General features: G+C 46.3%; 1 protein-coding gene and 1 pseudogene across 6 annotated transcripts in view; one reads left to right on the top strand and one right to left on the bottom strand.

Annotated features, from left to right (window-relative positions):
* Window positions 1-24,980, bottom strand: part of primpol (primase and polymerase (DNA-directed)) — a 74,654-nt gene that overhangs the window by 2,832 nt on the left and 46,842 nt on the right. For 5 of the 6 annotated variants that reach the window (XM_072515867.1, XM_072515869.1, XM_072515866.1 and 2 more), the window contains 5 exons: window positions 15,784-15,881; window positions 9,855-9,941; window positions 6,571-6,679; window positions 2,590-2,672; window positions 2,444-2,490 (listed from right to left, as the gene is read on the bottom strand). In XM_072515867.1, coding sequence (XP_072371968.1) covers window positions 2,444-2,490; window positions 2,590-2,672; window positions 6,571-6,679; window positions 9,855-9,941; window positions 15,784-15,881 — 424 coding nt within the window. The remainder of the gene's footprint in view (window positions 1-2,443; window positions 2,491-2,589; window positions 2,673-6,570; window positions 6,680-9,854; window positions 9,942-15,783; window positions 15,882-24,980) is intronic. The other variant, XM_072515871.1, reaches the window with a different exon arrangement.
* On the top strand, window positions 17,940-18,733 carry LOC140429194 (phosphoglycerate mutase 2 pseudogene; annotated as a pseudogene).

Raw genomic sequence — 24,980 nt, 5'->3', positions numbered from 1 at the left:
ACAGGGAGGCACTGGAACACAAAAAGAAACCTCGGAAGGACCACCATTTTAACCGCCTGCACCCTGCCCGCCAATGACAGGGGCGCCATTTCCCACCTCCTAAAGTCCTCTTCCATCTGCTCTACCAGTCGTGCCAAGTTAAGCTTATGCAAGGTTCCCCAGTTCCTGGCCACCTGGATCCCTAAATACCGGAAATCTCTTCTTACCCTCCTCAACGGTAAATCGTCTATTCCCCTGCCCTGTTCCCCGGGGTGCATCACAAACAGTTCACTCTTCCCCATATTCAATTTATATCCTGAAAATTCTCCAAACTCCTTGAGTGTCTGCATTATCTCAGGCATCCCCTCCACTGGGTCCGCGACATACAACAACAAATCATCCGCATATAATGACACCCGATGCTCTTCTCCTCCTCTAAGTACCCCCCTCCAGTTCCTAGAGCCCCTCAGCGCTATGGCCAATGGCTCAATTGCCAACGCAAACAGTAACGGGGACAGGGGACATCCCTGTCTTGTACCCCTATATAGTCGGAAGTGGTCAGATAGTTGCCTATTTGTAATCACACTTGCCACCGGGGCCCTGTACAGGAGCTGAACCCATCTAATGAACCCCTCTCCAAATCCAAATCTCCTCAGTACTTCCCACAGGTAGTCCCACTCCACTCTATCAAATGCTTTCTCTGCATCCATCGCCACCACTATCTCCGCCTCCCCCTCCAGGGGGGGCATCATCATCACCCCCAACAGCCTCCGTATGTTAGCATTCAATTGCCTCCCTTTAACAAACCCCGTTTGATCATCATGCACCACCCCAGGGACACAGTCCTCTATCCTCGTCGCCATCACCTTGGCCAAAAGCTTGGCATCTACGTTCAAGAGGGAAATAGGCCTGTATGACCCGCACTGCAGCTGGTCTTTGTCTCTTTTCAGGATCAGCGATATCGTCGCCTCCGACATCGTCGGGCGTAGTGTCCCCTTTTCCCTAGCCTCATTAAAGGTTCTCGTCAGAAGTGGGGCCAGCAGGTCCACGTATTTCCTATAGAACTCCACCGGGAACCCATCCGGTCCTGGGGCCTTCCCTGCCTGCATGTTCCCAATTCCTTTTACCACCTCCTCCATCTCAATCTGCGCTCCCAGTCCTGTCATCTCCTGTTCCTCAACCTTCGGGAACTCCAGCTGGTCTAGGAAACACATCATTCCCTCTTTCCCTTCCGGGGGTTGAGCCTTATATAGCCTCTCGTAAAATACCTTAAACACCCCCTTCACCCTCTCCGCTCCCCGTTCCATCTTTCCCTCCTCGTCTTAGTGATTTCATTTAATGTACACCTGTGCTCTGCCACACTTCATATTCTCATTAACAAACCTCACTTCTCGACATCTTCCATGGTTCTACCTACTTGCTCAGTCTTTTATGTCCCTCTGAAACGTCCTGCACCCATCCATAAATATATTGTACCTCCTAACTCAAGTGTCTCGAAATTAGATATTTTCTGTCGCGTTGGTTTACAAACAAGCCAACAACGCTGGAAGTGGTGTAACGCTATTTTATTAACTGTTCAACTATGCTAACACTGTAAATGTGGGTATAAGCAATACCAGCTTAACTGTGGACCCTTTCCTATCACTAGCTATGGTGAGGCACTCAGCACATGGTGAATGTCTGTGATGCAGGCTGTGAGCTCTATGCTCTGAGCTGGCTGCTGCTAGAATGAGCGGGAACTCTCCTGTCCCCTTTCTTTATAGTGCTTGTGCTCTCAATGGTGATTGGCTGCGGTGTTATGTATGCTGGTTGATCCTACTGCATGTCCATCAGTGTGTGTATGTGATTGCACCATAATGTACTGATGGATATTATGACATTTTCCTTCATCCAAGTGAACATCACATATGCATCAAAAAACTGGCATTTATATACTGCCTTTCATGACCTCAGGATCTCCCAGTTGTAATGCAGGAAATTCAGCAGCCAATTTATACATAGATAGCTCCAATAAACAAAAATCTGTTTTTAGGATTTCTTCTGGTGACGGGATGTGCTGAGTGGGCACAGGAAAGGTGGCTCTCAACCTGGAAATGCACATTTAGACACACATAACAAAAAATAGGCCACTAGATCTGGGGGAAATCCCCCCTCATCGTTCCCCAACACCACCAAGACATGCCTAGCATCAGCAACCCTAGGGGCCGAGGAGATGGCAAAGGGAGTAAGAGCTGTGAGAGGAGGACTGAGGTAATGACAAACACGTGGAGTGATGACATGTTGGTAGACGTGATTAAATCCTCAAACAGTACAATGAAATAAGGTGCTTAATTTATGTTAAATTGCAGCTCAATAGGAAATACATGCTATGCTTATTTTACTGGTACAATTATTACCAACTCAAAAAATCTATTTTCACTTTATACAAAAGATACGATACTGATCCATTTGTTTCATTACATACCATGTCAATGAGGAAATCCAAACAGCAGTCATGGGGTAATGGATGACCTTGAATTCAAAAGGTGTTCAGCAAAAGTTAGTCTACAATAAGACTACTGGATTATGTCATGAAATGTTATCATTCGATGAAATAAGATTCGTTCTTACTTTCAGACCTGTACTTCTGAGCCCGGCACACAGGATCATAACATTTCTGGTACCAGATTTCTTTTTTCAGGTCAACGACAATCCTGCAATATAAGAAAGTGCCAGAGAATATACAATATTGTATCCCACAAGTTGTTACTGAGATTTTGCTGCCATGCCATTAATCAATAGCAGATCTACCCAACGCACTTTTCCCGCAATAAATTAATATTTTCAAAACATTTTATCATCACGATGAACCATAACTTCCATGTTCAGGGTGTTGTATTATGGGCTACCACAAAGGTGCGCTTGGGGTTTCTCCCCTTTCCCGCATGGTCACAGATAAGCAATAAGTGCAAACTTCCCCAGGGCAATTGTCCTGCAATGGGAACCATCTGTAAATGTGATTTCAATTGCAAACTTCGGATGGTTCAGACTGTGTTACATCAATAGTTACCCAGAAAAAAGTTAGAAAAAGGAAAACCATTTCAGCTAATGGGTAACTATTGTACAGACACAGACAGACCCACCAAGGGACACTTTGCATCGTCGAACTACCCCACTGTACCTCGGTCTCGGTCTCCCCCGCCCCCCCCCCCCCCCAGGGGTCAAGCCCTCCCGGACCCCCTCCCCCCAGGCGTCTTCCAACCCCTACTACTCCCGCACCACTCGAAACCACACTATCCGACGGAATCTCGCCCCCAACCCTCAACAGGGACACCAACCCTTCCTTTAAACTTGGCTGGATCTTTAAACTTACCTGGTTTAAGGCAATTATACTGTTGAAAAAGGGGGAAGCATGTCCTCCTTGCATCCGACAGCTGCCTTCAATGCTAGGCCCTGGGGGATCCCAGGGAGTGGCAATCAGTGGCATCTGATTGCCACTCTAAGTAAGTTCAGGCTCACAATATTTCACAAATACCGGGAATGAATGTTGAAACCTCTGTGTTGAGAGAAAACTAAAGTATCGGGCACAAAGTTAAACCAACAAAGTTGTACCTCGAGGTACAAATATGTAGACAGATTATAGAAAAATGTAGGAGCAATAGGGTGGTCATGATGGGAGATTTTAACTTCCCCAATATTGAATGGGACTCATGTAGTGTTGGAGGTGTAGATGGAGCAAAATTTGTAAGGAGCATCCAGGAGAGCTTTTTAGCGCAGTATGTAAATAGTCCAACTCGGGAAGGGGCCATACTGGACCTGGTATTGGGGAATGAACCCGGCCAGGTGGTTGAAGTTTCAGTCGGTGATTACTTTGGGAATATCGATCACAATTCCATAAGTTTTAGAATACTGATGGACAAAGACGAGAGTGGTCCTAAAGGAAGAGGGCTAAATTGGGGAAAGGCCAAGTATAACAAAATTCGGCAGGAGCTCGGGAATGTGGATTGGGAGCAGCTGTTTAAGGGTAAATCCACATTTGAAATGTGGGAATCTTTTAAAGAAAGGTTGATTAGAGTGCAGGACAGACATGTCCCTATGAAAATGAGGGATAGAAATGGCAAGATTAGGGAACCATGGATGACGGGTGGAATTGCGAGACTAGCTAAGATGAAAAAGGAAGCATACGCAAGATCGAGGCGACTTAAAACTGATGAAGCTTTGGAGGAATATTGGGAAAGTAGGACAAATCTCAAACGTGCAATAAAGAGGGCTAAAAGGGGTCATGAAATATCTTTGGCTAACCGGGTTAAGGAAAATCCCAAAGCCTTTTATTCGTATATAAGGAGCAAGAGGGTAACTATAGAAAGGATTGGCCCACTCAAAGACAAAAGAGGGAATATATGCGTGGAGTCAGGAAATGGGTGAGATTCTTAATGAGTACTTTGCATCGGTATTCACCAAGGAGAGGGACATGGCGGATGTTGAGGCTAGGGATAGATGTTTAAATACTCTAGGTCAAGTCGGCATAAGGAAGGGGGAAGTTTTGGGTATTCTAAAAGGCATTAAGGTGGACAAGTCCCCAGGTCTGGAATAGGATCTACCCAGGTTACTGAGGGAAGCGAGGAACGAAATAGCTGGGGCCTTAACAGATATCTTTGCAGCATCCTTGAGCACGGGTGAGATCCCGGAGGACTGGAGAATTGCTAATGTTGTCCCTTTGTTTAAGAAGGGTAGCAGGGATAATGCAGGGAATTATAGACCTGTGAGCTTGACTTCAGTGGTAGGCAAACTGTTGGAGAAGATTCTGAGGACAGGATCTATTCTATCAGTGATAGGCAGCATAGTTTTGTGCAGGGAAGGTCATATCGTACAAACCTAATAGAATTCTTTGAGGAAGTGACAAAGTTAATTGATGAGGGAAGGGCTGTAGATGTCATATACATGGACTTCAGTAATGCGTTTGATAAAGTTTCCCATGGCAGGTTGATGGAAAAAGTGAAGTCGTATCGGGTTCAGGGTGTACTAGCTAGATGGATAAAGAACTGGCTGGGCAACAGGAGACAGAGAGTAGTGGTGGAAGGGAGTGTCTCAAAATGGAGAAAGGTGACTAGTGGTGTTCCACAGGGATCCGTGCTCGGACCACTATACATAAATGATCAGGACGAAGGTATAGGTGGTCTGATTAGCAGGTTTGCAGATGATACTAAGATTGGTGGAGTTGCAGATAGCAAGGAGGACTGTCAGAGAATACAGCAAAATATAGATAGATTGGAGAGTTGGGCAGAGAAATGGCAGATGGAGTCCAATCCAGGCAAATGCGAGGTGATGCATTTTGGAAGATCCAATTCAAGAGCGGACTATACGGTCAATGGAAGAGTCCTGGGGAAAATTGATGTACAGAGATCTGAGAGTTCAGGTCCATTGTACCCTGAAGGTGGCAACGCAGGTCGATAGAGTGGTCAAGAAGGCATACAGCATGCTTGCCTTCATCGGACGGGGTATTGAGTACAAGAGTCGGCAGGTCATGTTACAGTTGTATAGGACTTTGGTTAGGCCACATTTGGAATACCGCGTGCAGTTCTGGTCGCCACATTACCAGAAGGATGTGGATGCTTTAGAGAGGGTGCAGAGGAGGTTCACCAGGATGTTGCCTGGTATGGAGGGTGCTAGCTGTGAAGAAAGGTTGAGTAGATTATGATTGTTTTCGTTGGAAAGACGGAGGTTGAGGGGGGACCTGATTGAGGTCTACAAAATTATGAGAGGTATGGACAGGGTGGATAGATGGACAGCTTTTTCCAAGAATGGGGGTGTCAATTACAAGGGGGTCATGATTTCAAGGTGTGAGGGGGAAAGTTTAAGGGTGATGTGCGTGGAAAGATTTTTACGCAGAGGGTGGTGGGTGCCTGGAACGCTTTGCCAGTGGAGGTGGTAGAGGCGGGCACGATAGCATCATTTAAGATGCATCTAAACAGATATATGAATGGGCGGGGAACAGAGGGAAGTAGATCCTTGGAAAATAGAAGACGGGTTTAGATAAAGGATCTGGATCGGCGCAGGCTGGGAGGGCCGAAGGGCCTGTTCTTGTGCTGTATTCTTTTTGTACTGTGTGAGAGCTGGAGGATATTTTATGACGTAAAATGTGCTGTGGGTTCATTAAGTGGTTTGTAGAGGTTGTGTGCTGTGGGAGCATACAGTCTCTTCGTACTTTCTCATCCTGGTATACTAAAGACATGCTTCAATTTTTCCATGGCTCTCAATCATCTTTTGGAATATTTCAAAAGGTAGTGCAATTATGCATACTTCTGTAAAATGGGGATTTTAGTATGTGGGAGTTAGCATTTCAGATCAATGACCCATCATTTCTGAAGGGTCACAGGCCTGAAATGTTAATTGCTTCTCTCTCCACAGATGCTGCCTGTCCTGTTAAGTATTTCCAGCTTTTTTTGTTTTTATTTCAGCGACAGTATTTTGCTTTTCTAATCTGGAACTTTCCAGATTTTTCTATTCAATGTATTGTTTTACTGAGCTAATGGGAAAGTCTGACTTGTTGCACACTGAATAAAGATATACCAATGATTGGAGAGACTGCATCAACGTGTGAATTGTACTTACATAATATTGTTGCTTTTATGAGCTCTACCAATGTTCTCGCACCAGTGGTTTTTGCTGATGTCATATATAATCAGTTCTTCAGAAGCGAAATAATTCCATCGACGCAAGACTAAGGAAAGATTTAATAATGGCTTGGTATTGATGGTTGAAATGATTTTTATAGCTATATAAAGGGAAAGTGGATGGTCAAGACTCATGTAGGCCCAGGGGTGGCACAGTGGTTAGCACTGCTGCCTCACAGCGCCAAGGACTCGGGTTCAATCTCAGCCCCGGGTCACTGTCCGTGTGGAGTTTGCACATTTCCTTGGTGTTTACATGGGTCTCACCCCACAACCCAAAGATGTGCAGGTGGATTGGCCACGCTAAATTGCCCCTTAATTGGGAAAAACAATTGGGTATTCATATAGTAATCAATGTAGGCCGCCCACAAAGCGCAATTACTTTGCCTCAGTATTTACAGTTAAAAAGGAGGATAACTTGCCTGAAGTACCAAAAAGATTAATAGCCGAAAGAGGACAGTGACTTAATACAATTACAGCATCAGTAACTAGGAAATTAATGTAACTGAAGAGTGACAAATCCTCAAAATCTGACCAGGTTTCCATCTGAGGTTGTAAAAGGAAATAGGGGATGCCCTAACTATAATCTTCCAGAATTCCCTAGATTCAGGAGTAGTCCCTCTGGATTGGAAAATTGCACATTTTTAAGAAGGGTGAAAAGGAGAAATCAGGGAATTACAGCACAGTTAGTCCCAAGGGGCTGGTTTAGCACACTGGGCTAAATTGCTGGCTTTGAAATCAGACCAAGGCAGGCCAGCAGCACGGTCCAATTCCCGTACCAGCCTCCCCGAACAGGCGCCGGAATGTGGCGACTAGGGGCTTTTCACAGTAACTTAATTTGAAGCCTACTTGTGACAATAAGCAATTTTCATTTAATTTCATCTGTAGTGGGGAATTTGCTGGAGTCTATAATCAGAGATAGGGTAACTGAACGTTCGAAAAGTTTTAGTCAATCTGGGAGAGCCAGCATGGATTCATGAAGGGAAGGTCATGCCTGACAAATATCACTGATTTTATTTGAAGAGATGACTAAGATAGTGGACAGGGGAATGTCAATGGATGTTATTTACGTGGACTTCCAGAAGGCATTTGATAAAGTCCCACATAAGAGACTGTTAAGTAAGATGGAAGTCCACAGAGTTGAGGGCATGTTATTGACATGGTTAGGAAATTGGTTGACTGGCAGACGACGGAGAATGGGGAAAATGGGTAAGTACTCCAATTGGCAGGAAGTGACTAGTTGTGTACCACAGGGATCTGTGTTGGAGGCTCAATTATTCACATTATTCATTAATGACTTGGATGATGCCATAGAAAGTCATATATCCACATTTGCTGATTATACAAAGTTAGGCGGCGTTGCAGACAGTTCAGATGATAGCATAAAAGTGCAAGGAGATATTAATAGACTAGATCAACTTCATTGCAATGTTAATGTAAGCCTACTTGTGACAAGATTATTATTATTATAGAATAGGCAAATTGTGGCACATGAAATTCAATGTAAGGTTATCCATTTTGGACCAAAAAACACTAGAGCAGGGTACTTTCTAAATGGGAAGTAGTACAGTGGATGTCCAAACGGACCTGGGGGTTCAGATACATAGATCTTTAAAATGCCACGGACACGTGCAGAAAGTAATCAAAAAGGATAATGGAATGTTAGCCTTCATCTCTAGAAGATTGGAGTGGACTGACAGAAGTTATGCTGCAGCTATACAAAACCCTGGTTAGACCCCACTTGGTGTATCCTTAGGAAGGATATTTTGGCCTTGAATAGAATGCAACGCTGGTTTACAGAAATGATACCTAGACTTCAGGGGTTAAATTAAGAGATTACACAAATTAGGCCTGTTTCACTAGAATTTAGACGGTTAAGGGGTGATCTGATTGAAGTCTTCAAGATATTTTAATTTACTAATTAATTGATGCAATGTCAATTAGAGGGGTACAGTGCTCTGACTGAGATGTGGCAGGTCTGGGAGGCTCCCAGTGTCCCGGATGGCTTCATCTGCAGAAAGTGCACCCAACTGGAGCTCCTTACAGACCGCATGGTTCGGTTGGAGCAGCAGGTGGATGCACTTAGGAGCATGCAGGTGGCGGAAAGGGTCAGATAGCAGTTATATAAATGTGGTCACACCCAAGGTGCAGGCAGAGAAATGGGTGACCATCAGAAAGGGCAGGCAGTCAGTGCAGGAATCCCCTGTGGTTGTCCCCCTCTCGAACAGGTATATCCCTTTGGATACTGTCGGTGGGGGTGGCCTATCAGGGGAAAACAGCAGCAGCCAGAGCAGTGGCACCACGGCTGGCTCTGATGTTCAGAAGGGAGGGTCAAATTGCAGAAGAGCAATAGTCATAGGGGACTTTATAGTCAGGGGCACAGTTAGGCGTTTCTGTGGATGTGAAAGAGACTCCAGGATGGTATGTTGCCTCCCTGGTGCCAGGGTCCAGGCTGTCTCGGAACGGGTAACGTTCATCCTTAAGGGGGAGGGCAAACAGGCAGAGGTCTTTGTACATATTGGTACTAACGACATAGGCAGGAAGAGACATGAGGTCCTGCAGCAGGAGTTCAGGGAGCTAGGCAGAAAGTTAAAAGACAGGACCTCTAGGGTTGTAATCTCGGGATTACTCCCTGTGCCACGTGCCAGTGAGGTTAGAAATAGGAAATGTGCACTTACTAACAGACCAGTTACATTTTCCACATTTAAGGGGCATCTTGACAAATACATGAATAGGATGGGAATAGAGGGATACGTTCCCAGGAAGTGTAGAAGATTGTAGTTTAGTCGGGCAGCATGGTCGGCACGGGCTTGGCGGGCCGAAGGACCTGTTCCTGTGCTGTACCTTTCTTTGTTCTTATTAACAGGAAAAGAAGGGATTGATGAAGATAAACTATTTCCACTGCTTAGAAATGCTAAAACTAGGGGGCATAGTCTAAATATTAGAGCCAGAACGTTCAGGAGAGATGTTAGGAAGCACATCTTCTCGCAAAGAGGGGTAGGGGTTTGGAACTCTCTCCCACAAACAGCAGTTGAAGCTAGACAATTGATCATTTTAAATCTGAGATAGATCTTTGTTAAGCAAAGATATTAAGGGATATTGGCCAAAGGCAGGTATATGGAACTTGGCCACAGATCAGCCATGATCTCATTGAATGATGGGACAGAGGCTCAAGGAGCTGAATGGCCTACTCCTGTTCCTATATTCCTATGATTAAAAACTTACCACCTTGTATTCCTCCCCTGTTTACTTGACTTGTGATAAAACTGTCAATCTCTGGGTATGGTGAACAATGATAACCGACCATTGTATCTGTAAAACAGAATTTATCCTTTTGCAGTGAAATACATATAGACTAAAACAGGACTGGGTGAACAGTTAATGATGATCATTTCGAAATAGCTTGGTCATATTTGATATGCTAAAAGCCATATATTTTACTCCAAGATAATGGACCACATCTTCCAGTTTCCAGATTGTCAGAGATCGGACATATGACTGAAGAGGTGCACCTGGACCCTGTGGTGTGCAGACCTACGTGAGAACTGCTCAGGAAGTTTAAATATCTGATGTGTAATTCCCCTGCTCTGCAGCACCCTCTCTGAATGTCTATGAACCGGAGATAGATTTTGAAACTTTGGACAGTTCAATGGCACTTACCTGAATAGTTATCCAGGAAATGTTAGATACTTTAAAACCTCGTCTAATATCTAAGTAACTACACAATGGACCCCCCACCACCTGACTACCCCGACCACCCATGTAAAATCCCAGCCCGAATACCCCTCCTGACCAGCTGCCTAAAACCCTAGCCCAAATATATCTCCCGTCCAAAACCCCGGTCCAAATACTCCTCCTGACCATCTGGCTAAAACCCCGACTCAATCAATTCCCCCCAACACAACCAAATGCCCTTGACCTGACCTGACTAAACCCTTGGGCCAACTACCCACTTGTCCACTCCACCCACCCATCCATTTACTCACTCAACCATTCACCAACATTCAAAGACTGGACCTTTAAATTTACTACATGGCAGCTAGTGCTGTGAGGGGGGGGGGGGTCCCGTCTTCCCTCCGACTCTTGCTCCAGCTAAGTTCTCCGAGGAATGTTGTGCTGCGCATTTCTGTGAAAATCGGGATTGCAAGACTCCGAAAAAAATGCGCAGCAGCATCAATTCATGGAAAGTTACAACTGCTGCATCAACCTACTTATCATTGCTGCTACTCGAAGTTCGGGCCTATATAGTTAATTAAGTGTCACCAAAATCCCGATCCACCAGGATGATTTTCAAGTTTCCAGCTGAAGTAGACATGGCTAAATCATCGGGTTATTGCTAGATATGTTTCTGGGAGTTAAATATCCACGGGTATCAAACTATTCGGAAGGACAGAGTGGATGGCAAGAGAGGTGGTGTAGCTCTGTTATTTAAGGCTGACATCCGGGCAGGAATGAGGGATGACATCAGTGCTATGGAGGATAAGGCTGAATACATTTGGGTGGAAATCAGGAATAGTAAGGCGAAAAAGTCACTGATAGGAGTAGTCTATAGACCACCAAATAGTAACATTATGGTGGGGTGGGCAATAAACAAAGAAATAACTGATGCATGTAGAATTGGTACAGCAGTTATCATGGGGGATTTTAATCTCCATGTGAATTGGTTTAACCGGGTCAGTCAAGGCAGCCTTGAGTTTATAGAATGTATCCCGCGATAGTTTCCTAGAACAGTATGTAATGGAACCTACGAAGTAACAATTGATCCTAGATCTGGTCCTGTGAGATCTCACAGTTAGGGATCCTCTCGAAAGGAGCGATCACAATATGGAGGAATTTAAAATACAGGAGAGTGAGAAGGTAAAATCAAACACCAATGTTTTGTGCTTAAACAAAGGAGATTACAATGGGATGAGAGAAGACTGGGAGCAAAGACTTTATGGTGAAACAGTTGAGGAACAGTGGAGAATCTTCCAAGTGATTTTTCACAGTGCTCAGCAAATGTTTATACTAACAAAAAGGAAGGATGGTAGAAAGAGTGAAAATCAATCGTGGATATCTAAGGAAATAAGGGAGAGTATCAAATTGAAGGACAAAGCATACAAAGTGGCAAAGATTAGTGAGAGACTAGAGGATTGGGAAATCTTTAGGGGGCAACAGAAAGCTCCTAAAAAAACTATGAAGACGATTATGAGAGTAAACTTGCTCAGAATTAAAAAAGATAGTAAATGTTTCTACAAATATATAAAACAAAAAAGAGTGGCTAAGGTAAATATTGGTCCTTTAGAGGATGTGAAAGGAGATTAAATAATGGGAGATGAGGAAATGACTGAGGAACTGAACAGGTTTTTTGGGTCGGTCTTCACAGTGGAAGACACAAATAACATGCCAGTGATTGATGGAAATTAGGCTATGACAGGTGAGACCTTGGGACGATTGTTATCACTAAGTGATGGGCAAGCTAATGGGGCTAAAGTCTCCTGGCCCTGATGGAATGCATCCCAGGGTACTAAAAGAGATGGCTAGGGAAATTGCAAATGCGCTCATGATAATTTACCAAAATTCACGAGACTCCGGGGTGATCGCGGCAGATTGAAAATTAGCAAACGTGGCACCACTGTTTAAAAAAGGAAGTAGGCAGAAAACGGGTAATTATAGGCCAGTTAGCTTAACTTTGGTAGTAGGGAAGATGCTGGAACCTATCAAGGAAGAAATAACGAGGCAACTGGATGGAAAGTGTCCAATTGGAAAGACGCAGCATGGGTTCATAAAGGGCAGGTCGTGCCTAACTAATTTAGTGTAACTTATTGAGAACATTACCAGTGCAGTAGACAACGGGGAGCTAATGGATGTGGTATATCTGAATTTCCAGAAAGGTTTTGACAAGGTGCCACACAAAAGGTTGCTGCATAAGATAATGATGCATGGCGTTAAGGGTAAAGTAGTAGCATGGATAGAGGATTGGTTAATTCATAGAAAGCAAAGAGTGGGGATTAATGGGTGTTTCTCTGGTTGACTATCAGTAGCTAGTAGTGTCCCACAATTGTTCACAATTTACATAGATGGTTTGGAGTTGGGGACCAAGTGCAATGTGTCCAAGTTTGCAGACGACACTAAGATGAATGGTAAAGCAAAAAGTGCAGAGGATACTGGAAGTCTGCAGAGGGATTTATACAGTTTAAGTGAATGGGCTAGGGTCTGGCAGATGCAATACAATGTTGACAAATGTAAGGTTATCCATTTTGGAAGGAATAACAGCAAAAGGGATTATTATTTAAAGATAAAATATTAACCATGCTGCTGTGTAGAGGGAGCTGGATGTCCTAGTGCATGAATCGCAAAAAGCTGGTTGACAGGTGCAACAGGTGATTAAGAAGGCAAATGGAATTTTGTCCTTCATTGCTAGAGGGATGGAGTTTAAGACTAGGGAGGTTATGCTGTAACTGTATAAGGTGTTAGTGAGGCCACGCCTGGAGTATTGTTTCAGTTTTGGTCTCCTTACCTGAGAAAGGACGTACTGGCGCTGGAGGGTGTGCAGAGGAGATTCACTAGGTTAATCCCAGAGTTGAGGGGGTTGGATTACGAGGAGAGGTTGAATAGACTGGGACTGTACTCTTTGGAATTTAGAAGGATGTGGGTGAATCTTATAGAAACATATAAAATTATGATGGGGATAGGATAGATGCGGGGAGGTTGTTTCCACTGGCAGGTAAAAGCAGAACTAGGGGGCATAGCCTCAAAATATGGGGAAGTAGATTTAGGACTGAACTAAGGAGGAATTTCTTCATCCAAAGGGTTGTGAATCTATGGAATTCCCTGCCCAGTAAAGCAGTTGAGGCTCCTTCATTAAATGTCTTCAAGATAAAGATAGATAGTTTTTTGAAGAATAAAGGGTTATGGTGTTCGGTCGGGAAAGTGGAGCTGAGTCCACAAAAGATCAGCCATGATCTCATTGCATGGCGGAGCAGGCTCGAAGGGCCAGATAGCCAACTCCTGCTCCTAGTTCTTTTCTTCTTATAGGCGTTTTCAGCTCACCTTTCATGTTGGCACCACAAAACATCTAAAACATTTGATGCACATTCAAGCTATCGGTCCTAATAACTTCTGTGCCTAGGAATAGGGATAAATAGAATTGTAGGGTACGTGCAATGCTTGTTGCCAGTTATTCTGGGTTACCTGTGGAATACCTCCGTGTGGAGTTTGCATTCTCCCTGTGTCTGCGTGGGTCTCACCCCCACAACCCAAAGATGTGCAGGGTAGGCGAATTGGCGACGCTAAATTGCTCCTTAATTGGAAAAAAAAAAGAATTGGGTTCCCAGAATTTTTTTTTTTTTTAAACTTTGGAGTACCTTGGTCAGGTGTATAGTACGGATCAACCACAGCCAGAGATGCACCATGCAGCTATAATGTCCTCTTATGTTCTGCTTTTTCCCTAGAATTCTGTACTCCATTGGCTGTTCTCCCTCATCTTGTCTCTTAGCTCATCTTTCTCTGTTGGGCCAATTCCTGGTTTTTTGGTCCCCAATTTATCTCTAACCCATCCCCTGCTAATTCATGGTCGCCACTCCTTAGGATGCAAGCAGGAGAGATTTTACTTATAACATTTTTAATTGTTCTTGGTATACAGGCATTGCTGGCCAGGTGAGGACTGCTCATCTCTAATTGCCCTCATGAAGGTGGGTGAGCCATCATCTCCTTGAACAGCTGCAGTCCATTGGGTGTAGATATATCCATATTGCTTTAAAAAAGATTATGTAGTAGTTTGATGCAATTGAGTGGCTTGCTTAGCCACTTCTGACGGCAGTTAAGAATTAATCACATTTTGGGAGGGGGGCAGGGAGGGACCACAAGTCAAGCCAGAGGATGGCAAAATGTACATAGAGTAAATTAAGGGAAGGACAGGATAAACCTTTCTGTATAATACAATAAATTAACGCGGCAAAAAATGTATATAACAGTTGAGAAATTTGGAAAATGCGAATAAAAAGATTTAAAAAAAAAATTTAATCACATTTCTGTGATCTGGGGCCAGATCAACTAAGAATGGCAGATGACCTCCCCTGCTATACATTAGTAAACCAGATGGGCTTTTATGACAATCCAGTAGTTTTGTGGTCATTATTGAGGCTAGCATTTTATTCCAAATTCATTAATTTGTTTTAAATTCTTCCAGCTTCCATGGCGGGATTTGAACAAGTGTCTTCGAATCGTTAATCCAGTAACATTAACTATGGGGCAGTAGCATTGTGGCAATTAAAAAAATCTTACCCACTTCCCCATTTTCTTTCCAATTCCATCTATCCTACTTTATTCCTTTTAAGACTTAGTAATTTAACCCATCCAATATGTTAACGTGTTTACTAAAATAGCAAAGTTGTGTATTTCAAATCCCTTATTTCCTCCTCTACATTTCAGTTTCTGGGTGGGACAAAGACTAGGTTTTAACCAAGGTTCAGATTGCAAAGATTTACATAATCACATCCCTGGTGTTCGTTTATACTTCAAAACTTGGAAGAGCTGCGGGCAATGAGCATACTCATCAGTGGTGCTGATGCCAACAGCTAGATGAGTGGGAGGATACAATTCCTCTACTGGGTGTGTTCCATTTAATTCAGAGAAATAAAGACTGAAAAAAATGGAGAAACTCCCTAGTTGAATCTTATTAATAGAAACAAGTAAAATAATGTATACTGTCAGTGATCGGCAGAAATAACACTAACATCTTATCCTTATAACAGAAACAGCTTTAAAGTAGCCAGATACTGCCGTTTAAAGGGTTCCTTTGGTGATAGAACATAGAACATTACAGCGCAGTACAGGCCCTTCGGCCTTCGATGTTGCGCCGACCTGTGAAACCACTCTAAAGCCCATCTACACTATTCCCTTATCGTCCATATGTCTATCCAATGACCATTTGAATACCCTTAGTGTTGGCGAGTCCACTACTGTTGCAGGCAGGGCATTCCACACCCTTACTACTCTCTGAGTAAAGAACCTACCTCTGACATCTGTCTTATATCTATCTCCCCTCAATTTAAAGCTATGTCCCCTCGTGTTAGACATCACCATCCGAGGAAAAAGGCTCTCACGGTCCACCCTATCCAATCCTCTGATCTATCTAAGTAGAATGCAAACAAATTATGAGCAAACAAAATACCTGATTCATGGAGATTTATGTTATCTTGAGCATGTCTTCCTTTGGATTTCTTTGTATCTGACCTATCACAAGTCAGAACTGTGAAGTCATCAGAAAATCTGCAAATGTTATAGTATTTTCATCATTCAAATTTGTAAATTGTACCTAAATTTAATTATATCAGTACCTTTTTTTAATGTATTTTATTCCAAATATGTGTAAAAAAAACAGTAACCTATACAACACACTCCACAAACTCTCAGTCCACAGTTTGTACAATTTCTCCCTTTTTTATCCCTTATCCACTCCCCCTCCCCGACGAACAGTTCCTCAAACATTATTATGAACAGCCCCCATCGTGTCTCACTGCCTTCCATTGACCCCCTGAACTCAAAAGTTAATTTTTTTCAAACCAAAGAATATCGTACAAGTCCCCCAGCCAGGCGGTGTATCTGACCTCCAATTCAGCAAGATCCTTCGCCGGACAATTAGAGGCGAAGGCCACTAGATCGGCTCCCTTCCCCCCAGCAGATTTCTGGTACCCCAAAGATTGCCACCATTGGGTCCGGCCTGACCTCCCCACAATTTTAGTTAACATTCCAAACACCGCTGCCCAACACCTCTCCATCTTCTCACAACCCCAGAACATGTGCGCATGATTCAGCGGCTCTCGCCAACACTTCTCGCACTTATCTGCCACCCCTTGGAGGGACCCACCAATCCTCGCCCGGGTCATGTTTATCCTGTGCATCACCTTGAACTGAATCAAGCCCATCCTCGTGCAAGAGGTTGAATTCACCCTACGCATCGCCTCGCACCACATTCCCCAGCCTATTTTCCTACAACTCCTCCCATTTGTTCTTGATCCTCACCACTTGTGCATCCTCATCACTTGTGCTCCCCCACCACCCCTATACATCTCCAATCCTACCCTCTCCTGACTCATCCAGAGCAGCAGTTGCTCAAATAAGGTGTACTCCGGCAACCTGGGAAACATCCTCCACTCCTTTCATGCACAGCGCCTCACCTGCATATATCTACATTCACTCACCCTCGACAACTCAAACCTCTCCCGCAACTCATCCAGACCCTCAAACTGCCCTTCCAAATACAGGTTCCTTGGCCTCATCAGCCCCACCTCCCACCACTTCCCGTACATCCCATCCATTTCCCCGTTTTAAACCTATGGTTCCCGCACAGTGCTGTCAACACTGCCATCCCCTCCAATTAAAAGCGTCATCGCAGCTGATGCCACACCCTAACCGTCAACTGTACCACCGGCTCCCCGTATACCTCCCCGGAACAAGTGGCAGTGAAGCCGTCAACAAAGCCATCAGACTGGATCCTTTACAGGACTTCTCTTCCATCTTGACCCCCCACCACATTCGCTGCCCAATAATAGTACAGCCGGTTTGGGAGCACCAACCACCCTTTCGGTCACTGCTTTTGTAGCAGGGCCCTCTTTACCCTCGGCACCTTACCAGCCCATATCAATTCTGAAATCAGTCTCCAACAAAGCCTCAGGGAGAAAGATCGGGGAGGATCTGGAAAATGAACAGAAAACTTGGCAGCACATTCATTTTTACCACCTGCACCCTCCATGCCAGTGTCGGGTGTAGTGGGTCCCATCTCTTAAAATTCCCCCTAATCACCTCCACCAACGTTGTCAAATTCCACTTGTGCATCGTAGCCCATTCCCTCATCACCTGAATCTCCAAGTACCTGAACCTTTCCCTCGCCAGCTTAAATGGCAACACCACCAAGTTGGCCCCCAGTCACGCTGCATTCACCGGAAACACCTCACTCTTCCCAATGTTTAACTTATACCCAGAGAAGGCCCTGAACCTCTCCAATATTCCTATGATTCTACCCATACTCTCTAATGGGTCAGACATAAACAACAGGTTATCCGTATACAACGACACATGCTCCCTGCTCCCCCTCACAATCCCCTGCCACTCCAGTCCCCCTGAGGGCCATCGCTAAGGGCTCAATCGCCAGCGCGAACAACAATGGTGACAGCGGACATGCCTGTCTTGTACCTCTATGCAGCCCAAAACTCTGTGAACTCGGTCTCACTCACTCTCTCTCAGCCTGTCTCTCTGCACCCTCTCTGCCGGGGCAGTTGGGGCCTAGCCGCGGGTGCCGGGATAATGGCGCCTGGGACTCGCGCGATGATGCCGGCACACTACCAGCTGGTGATCGTGCGGCACAGCGAGAACAACTGGAACCAGGAGAACCGCTTCTGCGGTTGGTTCGACGCTGAGCTGAGCGAGAAGGGGGTAGGCGAGGCGCAGCACGGCATCCGGGTCCTGCGTGACGCCAGCTTCCAATTCGACGCCTGTTTCACTTCGGTGCTGAAGCACGCTAAACGCACCCTCTGGATCATCCTGGAAGGCAGCGACCAGATGTGGCTGCCCGTCACTCGCAGCTGGTGTCTCAATGAGTGCCACTACGGCGGAGATGCCAGCCCAGCACGGCGAGGAGGTGAAGGTGTGGAGTCACTCCTTCGACACCCTGCCGCCGCCCGTGGAGCAGCAGCACCCGTATTACGGCACCATCAGCAAGGCATGTCGCTACAAGGGCCCGAGCTGCCCATCTGCGAGAGCCTGAAAGATACCATCGTGCGGGCTCTGCCTTTCTGGAACAAGGTGATTGTGCCACAGATTAAGGTTGGCAAGTGGGTGCTGATTGCGGCCCATGGCAACACCTTAAGGAGTATCGTCAAGCATCTCGAGAGTAAGTCTGATGCTGCGATAATGGAGCTGAACCTGCCCATTGGCATCCCCATCGTTTACGAGCTGGGTGCAAACCTGAAGCCCACTGATTCCATGAAGTTCCTGGGAGATGAGATCGTAAAGGCAGCTATGGAAACTACAGCATCACAAGGCAAGGTGAAGAAGCGAAGCTGAGCGGGAAAGGCATCTGCCAATCCTTTTTGGTGAAGATAGTGCCTGAAAACTACTGCTACACCCAGTCGACAAGCACTGCTGTACTCGCTGTTTTTTTAATAAATATTGCCGTATGCGGTTATTTATCATGAAGAAATGTTAAATTAAACATGGCATGATGGGGGGAAAAAAACTCTGCGAACTCATCCCATTTGTACATACACTTGCTACTGGAGATACATATAACAAGTGCACCCACATCATAAACTTCGGGCCAAACCCAAACCTACCAAGATCTCAAATAAATACCTCCACCCCACCCGATCAAAAGCCTTCTCGGCATCCATAGACACAAAGATCTCTGACATCCACCCCACTATTACTGGAGAGCTGCCTGCCCTTTACGAAACCTATTTGATCCTGTGACTACACTTGGCATGCATCCCTCCATCCTCCCCACCACCAACAGCCAACACTTTCACATCTGTGTTCAACAGCGAAATGGGCCTATACAACCCACGCTTCAAAGGATCCTTCCCGTACGGATCCGTCGGGGGGGATAGCCTATCAGGGGAAAACAGCAGCAGCCAGAGCAGTGGCACCACGGCTGGCTCTGATGTTCAGAAGGGAGGGTCAAAGCGCAGAAGAGTAATAGTAATAGGGGACTCTATAGTCAGGGGCACAGATAGGCGCTTCTGTGGACGTGAAAGAGACTCTAGGATGGTATGTTGCCTCCCTGGTGCCAGGGTCCAGGATGTCTCCGAACGGGTAGAGGGCATCCTGAAGGGGGAGGGCAAACAGGCAGAGGTCGTTGTACATATTGGTACTAACGACATAGGCAGGAAGGGGCATGAGGTCCTGCAGCAGGAGTTCAGGGAGCTAGGCAGAAAGTTAAAAGACAGGACCTCGAGGGTTGTAATCTCGGGATTACTCCCTGTGCCACGTGCCAGTGAGGCTAGAAATAGGAAGATAGAGCAGCTAAACACGTGGCTAAACAGCTGGTGTAGGAGGGAGGGTTTCCATTATCTGGACCACTGGGAGCTCTTCCGGGGCAGGTGTGACCTGTATAAGAAGGACGGGTTGCATCTAAACCGGAGAGGCATAAATATCCTGGCCGCGAGGTTTGCTAGTGTCACACGGGAGGGTTTAAACTAGTATGGCAGGGGGGTGGGCACGGGAGCAATAGGTCAGAAGGTGAGAGCATTGAGGGAATAGGGACAGTGTGGCTCTGAGGCAGAGCAGATGGGGAGAAGTTGCTGAACATAGCGGGTCTGGTGGCCTGAAGTGCATATGTTTTAATGCAAGGAGCATTACGGGTAAGGCAGATGAACCTAGAGCTTGGATTAGTACTTGGAACTATGATGTTGTTGCCATTACAGAGACCTGGTTGAGGGAAGGGCAGGATTGGCAGCTAAACGTTCCAGGATTTAGATGTTTCAGGCGGGATAGAGGGGGATGTAAAAGGGGAGGTGGAGTTGCGCTACTTGTTCGGGAGAATATCACAGCTGTTCTGTGAGAGGACACCTCAGAGGGCAGTGAGGCTATATGGGTAGAGATCAGGAATAAGAAGGGTGCAGTCACAATGTTGGGGGTATACTACAGGCCTCCCAACAGCCAGCGGGAGATAGAGGAGCAGATAGGTAGACAGATTTTGGAAAAGAGTAAAAACAACAGGGTTGTGGTGATGGGAGACTTCAACTTCCCCAATATTGACTGGGACTCACTTAGTGCCAGGGGCTTAGACGGGGCGGAGTTTGTAAGGAGCATCCAGGAGGGCTTCTTAAAACAATATGTAGACAGTCCAACTAGGGAAGGGGCGGTACTGGACCTGGTATTGGGGAATGAGCCCGGCCAGGTGGTAGATGTTTCAGTAGGGGAGCATTTCGGTAACAGTGACCACAATTCAGTAAGTTTTAAAGTACTGGTGGACAAGGATAAGAGTGGTCCGAGGATGAATGTGCTAAATTGGGGGAAGGCTAATTATAACAATATTAGGCAGGAACTGAAGAACATAGATTGGGGGCGGATGTTTGAGGGCAAATCAACATCTGACATGTGGGAGGCTTTCAAGTGGCAGTTGAAAGGAATACAGGACCGGCATGTTCCTGTGAGGAAGAAAGATAAATACGGCAATTTTCGTGAACCTTGGATGACGAGTGATATTGTAGGCCTCGTCAAAAAGAAAAAGGAGGCATTTGTCAGGGCTAAAAGGCTGGGAACAGACGAAGCCTGCGTGGAATATAAGGAAAGTAGGAAGGAACTTAAGCAAGGAGTCAGGAGGGCTAGAAGGGGTCACGAAAAGTAATTGGCAAATAGGGTTAAGGAAAATCCCAAGGCTTTTTACACGTACATAAAAAGCAAGAGGGTAGCCAGGGAAAGGGTTGGCCCACTGAAGGATAGGCAAGGGAATCCATGTGTGGAGCCAGAGGAAATGGGCGAGGTACTAAATGAATACTTTGCCTCAGTATTCACCAAAGAGAAGGAATTGGTAGATGTTGAATCTGGAGAAGGGGGTGTAGATAGCCTGGGTCACATTGTGATCCAAAAAGACGAGGTGTTGGGTGTCTTAAAAAATATTAAGGTAGATAAGTCCCCAGGGCCTGATGGGATCTACCCCAGAATACTGAAGGAGGCTGGAGAGGAAATTGCTGAGGCCTTGACAGAAATCTTTGGATCCTCGCTGTCTTCAGGGGATGTCCCGGAGGACTGGAGAATAGCCAATGTTGTTCCTCTGTTTAAGAAGGGTAGCAAGGATAATCCCGGGAACTACAGGCCGGTGAGCCTTACTTCAGTGGTAGGGAAATTACTGGAGAGAATTCTTCGAGACAGGATCTACTCCCATTTGGAAGCAAATGGACGTATTAGTGAGAGGCAGCACGGTTTTGTGAAGGGGAGGTCGTGTCTCACTAACTTGATAGAGTTTTTCGAGGAGGTCACTAAGATGATTGATGCAGGTAGGGCAGTAGATGTTGTCTATATGGACTTCAGTAAGGCCTTTGACAAGGTCCCTCATGGTAGACTAGTACAAAAGGTGAAGTCACACGGGATCAGGGGTGAGCTGGCAAGGTGGATACAGAACTGGCTAGGCCATAGAAGGCAGAGAGTAGCAATGGAGGGATGCTTTTCTAATTGGAGGGCTGTGACCAGTGGTGTTCCACAGGGATCAGTGCTGGGACCTTTGCTCTTTGTAGTATATATAAATGATTTGGAGGAAAATGTAACCGGTCTGATTAGTAAGTTTGCAGACGACACAAAGGTTGGTGGAATTGCGGATAGCGATGAGGACTGTCGGAGGACACAGCAGGATTTAGATTGTCTGGAGACTTGGGCGGAGAGATGGCAGATGGAGTTTAATCCGGACAAATGTGAGGTAATGCATTTTGGAAGGTCTAATGCAGGTAGGGAATATACAGTGAATGGTAGAACCCTCAAGAGTATTGAAAGTCAAAGAGATCTAGGAGTACAGGTCCACAGGTCATTGAAAGGGGCAACACAGGTGGAGAAGGTAGTCAAGAAGGCATACGGCACGCTTGCCTTCATTGGCCGGGGCATTGAGTATAAGAATTGGCAAGTCATGTTGCAGCTGTATAGAACCTTAGTTAGGCCACACTTGGAGTATAGTGTTCAATTCTGGTCGCCACACTACCAGAAGGATGTGGAGGCTTTAGAGAGGGTGCAGAAGAGATTTACCAGAATGTTGCCTGGTATGGAGGGCATTAGCTATGAGGAGCGGTTGAATAAACTCGGTTTGTTCTCACTGGAACGAAGGAGGTTGAGGGGAGACCTGATAGAGGTATACAAAATTATGAGGGGCATAGACAGAGTGGATAGTCAGAGGCTTTTCCCCAGGGTAGAGGGGTCAATTACTAGGGGGCACAGGTTTAAGGTGAGAGGGGCAAGGTTTAGAGTAGATGTACGAGGCAAGTTTTTTACGCAGAGGGTAGTGGGTGCCTGGAACTCGCTACCGGAGGAGGTAGTGGAAGCAGGGACGATAGGGACATTTAAGGGGCATCTTGACAAATATATGAATAGGATGGGAATAGAAGGATACGGACCCAGGAAGTGTAGAAGATTGTAGTTTAGTCGGGCAGCATGGTCGGCACGGGCTTGGAGGGCCGAAGGGCCTGTTCCTGTGCTGTACATTTCTTTGTTCTTTGTTCTTGTACTTCGGGATTAGCGTGATTGATGCCTGACAATGTCAGTGTCTCAAGCACTTCCCCCTCCTCTAGTGCCAACTCTGCCACAACACCTTATAAAACTCCACCGGAAAGCTATCCGGCCCTGCAGCCTTCTCCAACTTCATTCCTCTAATGCTGCCAATCACCTCCCTCAGCCCCTGTGTCTCCTCCAACTCCTGCCTCCTCTCTTCCTCCAACCTTGGAAACTCCAACCCATCCAAAAACCGTCCTATATCCCCTTCCTCTCCACCCGGCCCGGTCCACCCAGCTTCTCATAGTACGCCCCGAGAACCTCATTTATTCTCCACGGCACGGATACTACCTCCCCTTCTCTGTTCGCACCCGTATACCTTTCCTTGACAGCGCCTGCCTCTCCAGCTGGTGGGCCAGCATACAGCTCGCCTTCTCCCCATATTCATATTGCACCCTACCCACCCTCTGTAGCTGCCCACTGCTCTTCCCGTTGTCAACCTATCGAACTGCCCCTGCAACCTCTTCCTCTCTGCCAACCACTCTTTGGTGGGGGCTCCAGTCTATCTCCTGTCCACCTCGACTATCTCGTCCAACAACCGTCCATGCTCCTCCCTCCTATCCCTGTGCGCCTTGAACAAGATAATCTCCCCTCGAACCACCGCCTTCAGCGCCTCCCAGAACATGGCCGCCGACACCTCCTGTTCTGGTTAGTCTCCGCGTAATCCCCAATTTCCGACCTCACCTTCTCACAAAGCCCCTTATCCGCCAAAAGATCTGAGTCTAACCTCCATCTCGGCCTCTGCTCTTGCCCCGAATTAATCCTCACCTCCAGCCAATGCAGCGCATGATCAGATATCGCAATTCCCGGATACTCCGTTCCTATCACCCCCAACAACACCGCCCGACTTACCACAAAGAAATCATAGATTTCATAGAATTTACAGTGCAGGAGGCCATTCGGCCCATCGAGTCTGCACCGGCTCTTGGAAAGAGCGCCCTACCCAAGGTCAACACCTCCACCCTATCCCCATAACCCAGTAAACCCCACCCAACACTAAGGGCAATTTACCATGGCCAATCCACCTAACCTACACATCTTTGGACTGTGGGAGGAAACCGGAGCACCCGGAGGAAACCCACGCACACACAGGATGTGCAGACTCCGCACAGACAGAGACCCAAGCCGGAATCGAACCTGGGACCATGGCGCTGTGAAGCAATTGTGCTATCCACAATGCTACCGTGCTGCCCTTTACGAAACCTATTTGATCCTCGAATTGAATCAATTCGAGAAGGAATACTTCCTTCCCCGGGTTCTTAAACCTCCATGGATCCACCATACCCATACATTCCATAAGCCTTCCCAACATCTTCGCCATCCTCAACCTTCCTTATCTACCCTTGGTTACATCATACAATTAAAATGTCCACCCATAATCAACTGTTGCATATCCAGGTCCAGGATCGCTTCCAGTAAAAGCTTAACAAACCCCACATCATCAATTCAGCGCATATACTTTGACTGGCACCACCGGCGTCCCCTCCAGCACCCGACTCATTATCTATCTTCACCCGGGTCCCACGCTTCCTTGGCCCCTAACGAACCCCATTCTTTTGTTCAACAAAATAGCCACCCCACGACTTCGGTCAAACTCCGAGTGAAGTACTTGTCTCACCCATCCCTTCCTCTACCAAACCTAATCCTTCACTGGGAGATGCATCTCTTGTAAAAAGATCCCTCTGCCTTCAAACTCCTGAAGTGTGCAAAAACCCAGGACCTCTTAATCAGCCCATTTAATCCATGGACGTTCTATGTTACAATTCTTACCGGAGACTTATGCCGCCACTCTGCTCAACCGTCCGCCATCATCCCCCTCTGGTTATGCCTCCTTTAATACCACCCTAAAACGAGCCCATCCAAGATGGCCCCACCTCTCTGCCCATGACCACGCTCCGTCTCCAACTCTGCCACATCGATCCCCCCTCCCCACCTGGTCACCTCTCATGGCCTCCTCCCCCACCTCGCCTCCGTTCACCAGAATTATGTGCCAGTGTGGCAGTCCCTGCTCGAAGCCCCCCCCCCCCCCCCCCCCCCCCACCAGTCACTCTTTAGCCTGTGCAAATGGCCCCTCTACCCACCTGAATGCCCCTCAGCAGGCAACTCCACCCAATGGGC

This window comes from Scyliorhinus torazame, chromosome 9 (assembly GCF_047496885.1).
Source record: "Scyliorhinus torazame isolate Kashiwa2021f chromosome 9, sScyTor2.1, whole genome shotgun sequence".
Taxonomy (NCBI): Eukaryota; Metazoa; Chordata; class Chondrichthyes; order Carcharhiniformes; family Scyliorhinidae; genus Scyliorhinus; species Scyliorhinus torazame.
Note: the sequence above shows the minus strand (reverse complement) of the source record. Positions and strands in the feature narration are given on the sequence as shown.